The 7557-nt window shown below is 42.8% G+C and overlaps 1 protein-coding gene across 1 annotated transcript in view; it reads left to right on the forward strand.

The window, feature by feature from the left end:
• itgb6 (integrin, beta 6) overlaps positions 1 to 7366 on the forward strand; it is a 9803-nt gene extending 2437 nt beyond the window's left edge. The window contains exons 8-15 of the mRNA XM_068572509.1: positions 123 to 212; positions 1272 to 1406; positions 2055 to 2472; positions 2545 to 2767; positions 3206 to 3300; positions 4997 to 5113; positions 5207 to 5373; positions 6467 to 7366. Of these exons, the coding sequence (XP_068428610.1) occupies positions 123 to 212; positions 1272 to 1406; positions 2055 to 2472; positions 2545 to 2767; positions 3206 to 3300; positions 4997 to 5113; positions 5207 to 5373; positions 6467 to 6565 (1344 nt within the window). The 3' untranslated portion in view covers positions 6566 to 7366. The remainder of the gene's footprint in view (positions 1 to 122; positions 213 to 1271; positions 1407 to 2054; positions 2473 to 2544; positions 2768 to 3205; positions 3301 to 4996; positions 5114 to 5206; positions 5374 to 6466) is intronic.
• Positions 7367 to 7557: the final 191 nt, after the last annotated feature.

Consider the following 7557-nt stretch of genomic DNA (forward strand, 5'->3'; position numbering starts at 1 on the left):
CTGTTCTAACTAGCCCTCTTTTCTTCCGGGCCCTTTTCTGTGCTTTGCTTTCAGGACCACGAGCCGAAGTCTGCCCACATTTCTCACAGAGACTTTACTGTGTATCTGTTGTTTTCTTCCAGAACTATGCAAATTTTATACCTGGTGCCACCGTTGGAGTCCTGGCGGGAGATTCACGGAACATCCTGGAACTGATTGTAACGGCATACAAAGTAAATAAAACAGTGATCTGGAGTTAATAAAATCCAGTCATTTTACATGTAAATGTTTCAAGCAAAAACACACATAAATGAGCATAAAGCATGCTCTGTACATCTTTTTTTTTCACCGCCAGCAGTCAGTATCTCTGGCTTCTCAATTAATTCTCACTCTCTTGCTGTTCTCCTTTCATTCCTTTACGTTTTTTCATGCAGCCGGTGCTTTGCATCAGCATGTTTGACCGCAAGTCTCTGCTTGTCCCAGCTGTTTGATCTCCTCGTCCCTCCTGACTTGCTCTTTCTTCCCCCCCTCTCTCTAACTACTTCTTGCACTCTTTTTGCTCAATCCCCCCTTGGCGAAGGGTACTCTGGCGGCAAGTCCTCTAATTAATTCATCAGTTATGTGGTTTACACCCTGAACACCCTGAAGGACTCCCCTCTCTGTAGAGGGGAGTCCTTCTTCATTGCACTGACTGAAAATAGTTGAGGTTCTTCACAAACAGAGGGATTTACACTTGCCTGCAATTTGAATTAATGTTTGCAGCTCAGTGGATAGACATTTTAGCCACCCAGCTTTAAGTACCCAGCAACATATTTACTCCATAACAGTAAAGTCTTTTGAATTGTTTTTTCTTTACTTTAATCCATCTTCAATTGGGTGTATCCCACAAAGGTGCCCGTGTTTTCTCCTCCTGAGCAACCCTGAGGGCATAGTATACAATTAAAGGCCTACAGGAAACACACAATTTCCCCTCTGTTAACACCCAGACAGTCTGTCACAGAGTTCATTAGTCAGTCAAACACAGTCTTTCCTCCGCCTGAGGTTAGCTCTCTCCCTTTCCTCGGGTGCTTTTGTGTAGCGGCCGAGCACACCTGGGAGGATGACTCACCCAAAAAGAGAGAGCGAGATAGGTGCTTTCGAATTGTTTTTGCACGCTACAGGTCAGCGCAGGGTGAATTTGTAATTGCACTCAAAGCCCATTTCATGATGATAGAATGCTGACTGTCTTGAGACCAGCGTTGCCGATCGTGTTTTCATCTAAGGTGCTGAAATATATTTGTGGTATTCCTCAGGAGCTGCGCTCAGAGATTGAACTGGAGGTCCTTGGAGACACAGAGGAGCTCCAGATGTCTTTTACAGCCATTTGCCCAAATGGGGTTGTACTCCCTGATAAAAAATGCTGCTCCAACATCAAACCTGGAGAGACGGTGAGTTGTTTTTACTCTACTCTGCTCTTTTGTTTTGTATTTGTGTAGCACCTTTCATATAGGTGCAGTTCAAAGTACTTTAACTGACAAGCTGATAAGAGTGTTAAGAAACGTAGAAAGATAGGAACAAGAGAAAATACCTGGACACACCCTACAAATAGCATAGGATGATATAAAATGTAAATACCAAATACAATTTCATAAATACAAAAAATAAATAAATAAAATTACCAACATGATAATCATAAAGCAGTCCAAGCAAATGCCATGCTAAAAATGTGATCTCTGATTCATTGCCCAGCTGGTTTAAACAGCTGGGCAATGTCGTTTTTTTTTTTTTAGAAAAAAAGACACTCAAAGAGGAATACATAATGCATTTGTGAGGGAATATTTTCAGAGGTGGATCGGTGAATACACATTGTGTGAGTATTTCTGGCAAGGATGATGTATGGAATTAATTGTTCAAAAAGTGCCCACATTCTTCATAATGAAGGAACGTATCACAGGCCAGCAGTGTGGCTCATTGATGTGTTTTAATACATATTGGACAACAGTGGAGCCCTTGAAAGAAATAAGCTACTTGGTTACACAGGCAAAACTTCCTATGAATTAACTGTTAGTGCCGGTCTTTTCCTCTCTGCTCCTCAGGTTGTGTTCAACGTGTCCGTGGAGCTCCCAGGGTGCCTGTCAGGACCTCGGCACTTCTCCCTGAAACCGGTGGGTTTACAGGACAGTCTGGAGGTGGAACTGGAGTCCCTTTGCTCGTGTGACTGCCGGCAGCCCCCCGAAGCAAACAGCAGCCAGTGCGTCGAGGGCCAAGGGGCTTTCCAGTGCGGCGTGTGTGTGTGCCAGCCGGGCTTCCTAGGAGCCGAGTGCGAATGCAATGAGGAAAGCGCTTTGTCGAGCAACTGCCTCGCCAACAATGAGTCGGAGATATGCAGCGGCCAAGGTCAGTGCTACTGCGGACAGTGCGCGTGCCACCCATCCAACTTTGGACGCATCTACGGACCTTACTGCGAGTGTGACAATTACTCCTGTGTTCGCTCCCGCGGGGAGCTCTGCGGAGGTGAGCAATTACGCATGATGCATTTATGCGTGCTCCTGAGTGTCGCGCTTCACCGATTTCTGTGTGTTGTAGGCCACGGGGTGTGTGACTGCGGGGAGTGTCACTGTGAAAGCGGCTGGACGGGAACGTATTGTAACTGTAGCACCGGCGCCGAGGCCTGCGCGTCAGAGGACGGCGCTCTTTGCAGCGGGCGGGGGAGATGCGAGTGCGGCCACTGCGTCTGCTCCGTACCTGGAGCGTCTGGGGACAGGTGTGAGAAGTGCCCGACATGCGGAGACGCCTGCAGCTCTGCAAGGTGAGAACACGTCGGTGCCATCAGCTCTTTCCGCTGTGATTGTTGTGTCTTTTATTTGGAAGATGGGAGATGTTGTCTCCCCGCGCCACACGATCCGTCTGTTCTGCCGGAGTACAGGCATATCGGGTTCTGGTCCCCTTGTTCACATGTGTCTACACCTTCCATGTGACATCAAAAGACGGCCACCACACAACACTGCACTAAGAGATTTCCTTGCACCATTGTAAAGCAGCTGTCAGGGCCTAGTGCCATTCAATACCACTGTTACAGGGAGAAGGGTGATAGAGAGCAGGCGAAGCCTTGGGAAAACTGTGATAAGTGACCAACACTGTGATTTCTTTGTACTTATACGTCAGTGGTGGAGGCCTCATTAAACTGTCTGTATTATCTCTCCGGAAAATGTGACCTTTTGTTTTTCCCTACTTGTTTTGACACCAGGAGCTGTGTAGCGTGCCATCTGCAGGATAAGGACGATGCCGAGTTGTGTGATCAAATGTGCAGTGTCCCTAAAATTTCCATCAACACAACAGCAGGTAAAGGACTCCACAATCCATTAGGCTCTGCATCTGAGATCTGCCGACCGCTACTCTTAAAATGATGCTTCTCTTCTGCACTTAGCTTATTGCTCGTGTGAGGGCATGTATTCAAATGTTTATTTCACAATGTGTTAATGCACGTGAACTCAAACAGATCGGCTGTTATGCAATCCATAAGAACAAAAGCTTTGCATCAGTTATTGTGAAATTGTAATCACAATTGAAATTTGGTCTAATTTGAATTGGAGCTTGCTCCAAATCAGTTGGAAAAAACAAAATCACAAGGTCCAATGATCGGTGAAATTTGATATACGGTAATACTGAATTATCTCCCAGCTCTTGCCTAGAATATGGAACAATTGTCAAATTAAGAATTTCTGGAGAAGGTTTGGTAATTTGTTCAACCATAAAAGAAGAATTCAGGTGTTTAAATTAAGGTACTTAGATCTCTTCAAAGCGTGCCGTATGTTTTTAGATTGACTTGATACCTCACCAAGCAGGTCATGTCAGTACAAAGGGAAAATCAACCGACTATGATATTAGAGACTTTCTTCACAGGGAATATTTGGTTCCCTTCATGTAACATAAATATCTAATGCCGTTTGGGTGTTGGCGTTTTTTTTCTTTCTTTAATTATTATTATGCGTGTGTGCCTCCAAGAGCTTGTGGGAATTTGAAACTGAAGCCAGCAACAAGTTGTTATTAAAAAAACAGAGTGCCCATGTTTGCTCAATGTTGGTCGTACAGGCTTGTTGATAACACACAGTATCTGAGGATTGTTTCGCTCTTCTGGCAGCAAAACTCGTTTGTCAAGGTTTTCATGGACAACATTTATGAGGAAGAGTTTTCCAAACAGTTCCTGGCAATGATACAACAGTGACACCCAACAAGGTCACAAAATCCTCTCTGGAGGATTTCTAGCAGATTTCATGTGCTAGTTGATACATTCATATCACAGTTGCATGAAATGAAATCAAGTGCATACCTGGAAGAAATTAAATTATATGATTTTGAAAAATATATCAAATAAAGATCAAATTAGAAGCCTCGTTCTTTTTTCGATTAAAGAACAATACTCTTTCCAGGATGTGTGCACCAACATTAGCGTGGTGTAAATGCACCATCAGCCCTTTTAGCCCGATCACTTAGGTGAGCTGTAAATGCTTGTTGTTGCTGGAGTTTGTGTTTTTGATAGTGGTATCAACATAGGGGCACGCTAAGTTCCCCCATGGGTCAGAGATTTGGAGGAATGCTGACCTGCATCGACTCAGGTGTCTTTCTGAAGCCTGTACCCCCCTTCTCTCTAACACAACACCATCCATGTCCATTCAGGCAGCACCGGACAATGGGGAACATATTATTTACCTTGTCGTACAGGCAGAGCTATTGTAGTGCATGTGAATGGCCAAAGGACCCCGTCTTCCTTTATAGAAGAGATTATTTTAAACCCGCCATACTTGTGCAAGCTGAGAGGTATATCTGATTATCACAGAGGATTTTCAGGCCTCAGATGTAAAATACAATGGCGCGGTCCACACACACCAGATTGTAGTCTTTGATATGGAAATCACACTGACAGCACAACAGAGGAGAGCGTATCATTTTACATTCTCGGCACAATGTCGAATGGGAAGATGATATACGATGGATATATGCCTTCCTTATGGATATGGATGTTCACATTCCCCCTCAGATTATGACAAGAGCTCTTCTATGCAATGCACGCTGATGATGGAGAATGAGTGCTGGATCTCGTTCGGTGTGGTAGGAGGTGAGACGGGGACCATTGCATACGATCTCCAGATGTACGGTAAGCTTTAAATTAAAGAAGGAAACAGATGACACCGATGGAAAAATGGGGAGTCCTGCTATGAGGCTCATGGCGTCCTGTGTCCTGTGCCAGGTTGCCCCGAGCCTCCCAACATCCCCATGATTATCCTGGGCGTCTCCCTTTCCATCGTGTGCATCGGCCTGATCCTGCTGGCTGTGTGGAAGGTGTTGGTGTCGGTCCACGACCGCAAAGAGGTGGCCAAGTTTGAGGCTGAGAGGTCAAAGGCAAAATGGCAGACGGTAAGACATGTCTGGTGTTATTAATATTTTCCATATTGTCAACAAATCCCATGAAGACACAGAAACCGACAATAAATTAAACAGACTCACAAGTATAGTCTGAGTGAGCAGCCACAGTGAGATGTAGCTTATTCCTCTTTGCCATAAACTTTGTTTTTCAAAACAAATGTGCTCCTCCAATACCGATCTACTCTAAAAAAAAAAGTTAATGTATTTTTTCCCTCATTATAATTTGTCTTACTTTGATAATCAAGCTAACTGTTTTGGAACTACAGTTTCCATAATGCTTTGACAGACGTAAACAAGAAGTATCAGGTTGTGATGTCGGCATTTCGGAAGCTGTTGTCTACAATTTTTTTAGTTTTTTCGTTGGCTCATAATTGTTTACATTTTGGCAAATAAGCACCATTAAAAGATTGCCGAATTAGCTATTAGCAGTTCCTGTTTGCGATATACTAATGAATGTAGAGACAACTAGCACTGGATTACTTTATTACTGAAGAAAACTTAAAAACATGAGGATTCTCAGGCAGTTCTGAAGGTGTAGTGAGTGTTGCTTTTCTATGATTTCAAAGCAAGAATAGGACGTTCAACCCCAATTACACTGGAAATAATGATATCAGTGCACATCAAACTTGAAGTCTGAGCATTCAGATTTATTACTCTTAAGAAGTACCAATTTTTACTCCAAATTGCATAAATCAGACACAAAGGGTTTTAAAGTTAACCCCTAAACTTGATTGCCTTTCACCTCATCCACAGCAAAAAGTAGTCCCCAACAAGTGCTGTTTACTTCTTTCTGAGTCATGGTTGCTATTGCCCAGCTCATTTAAGAAATGAATTACACTTTCTAGAGGATAAAAGTGTGTATTTCTGACCTCCTTCACCTTTTCAATGGGAACAATGGGAAAGACAGGCTGGTATTTAAGGAAGGACTAACAAATGGTTGGTTTTGGTTTTCCTTGACAATACAAAATATAGAATATCCGATCCTTCATGTTCTGGTGACACCATTGTAATTATCTCTTGTTTGATCTTTTTAATTCAAAGGGATTCTGAAGGTTCATTGTTTTGTTTTTTTGTCTCTCTCCAGGGGACCAACCCTTTGTTCAAAAGCTCAACGTCGACATTTAAAAATGTAACTTATAAGAACACAGAGAGAGAAAAGATCATTACACTGGATCACTTCTGATGATAACTACCAGAGGCAAACCAACATCTGAAAGCACTTATGTGTGTGTGTGTGTGTGTGTGTTTGTGTGTGCGTGTGTGTGTGTGTTTGTGTGTGCGTGCGTGAGTATGTGTGTGTGTGAGATAGAGAAAAATGTACTTTTTTTGTACGATCTCTGTGTTGATCCAGAGATGTTATGACACAGTCGACAACGCTGTGACCAGACGAACACTACATGATGAATTCGCTGCTGTAAAGGTGCACTGTCGATGTACTCCTAAACACTGCACTTCCCTGATGCATGATCCTACAAACTTCAATGTTTGTGTACTGTAACATGCCGCTTGGAAAGGAGGAGTCTACACTACGAGTGGTCTACTACTGAAAAGAATCTTTGTATATTCTAATGAATGTAAATATACAGGTGGATTATTATGATTTTCGTTTTTGTTTTATATTGTGTTTGTTTTTTTTAACTTGAAATGAGGCTGAGCCTATGATGTTGGTAATTTAGTTTTTTAGTGGCATGGCACATAAATAAAGTTGAATTCTGACTTATTGTGAAATGATACTTTTACGACATGCAGACAGACAGATATTGATTACATTTTGCACCAAGGAACACAATTTAAAGTGTATTTTGTTTACAGTGGGGCAGCTTTGTTGTTGTATTGGCTCATCTGATTATTTTTAATTTTGCACCACTAAAGTAGTATATTAGCTGGGTCCTGCATTAATAAACCCTTTCGTGGCCCTGTCGTGTAAAAGGGACCTGTGTTACAGGCCTATGTTGTGCTCTCATTGTGTATTTTGCTAAATAAAGTTGTGTTTCATCAGATGACTCCAGAGAAAAAGGCTTATAGTTTTCTGCTGTCGGAGTACTGGTTGGTTTCTTGTGCTCTGTGCAAAAATAAAATGTAGCTGTCAGTGGTGGAAGCAACCGCCTGTGAAAACCTCCCATCATCAGGATCATCACAGATTGGGCTGAGGAGGAACAAAGGCTGGAATGAAGA

The sequence above is a fragment of the Clinocottus analis genome, unplaced genomic scaffold (assembly GCF_023055335.1).
Source record: "Clinocottus analis isolate CAN_PGR_092001 unplaced genomic scaffold, fCliAna1.0.p SCAF_1, whole genome shotgun sequence".
Taxonomy (NCBI): domain Eukaryota; kingdom Metazoa; phylum Chordata; class Actinopteri; order Perciformes; family Cottidae; genus Clinocottus; species Clinocottus analis.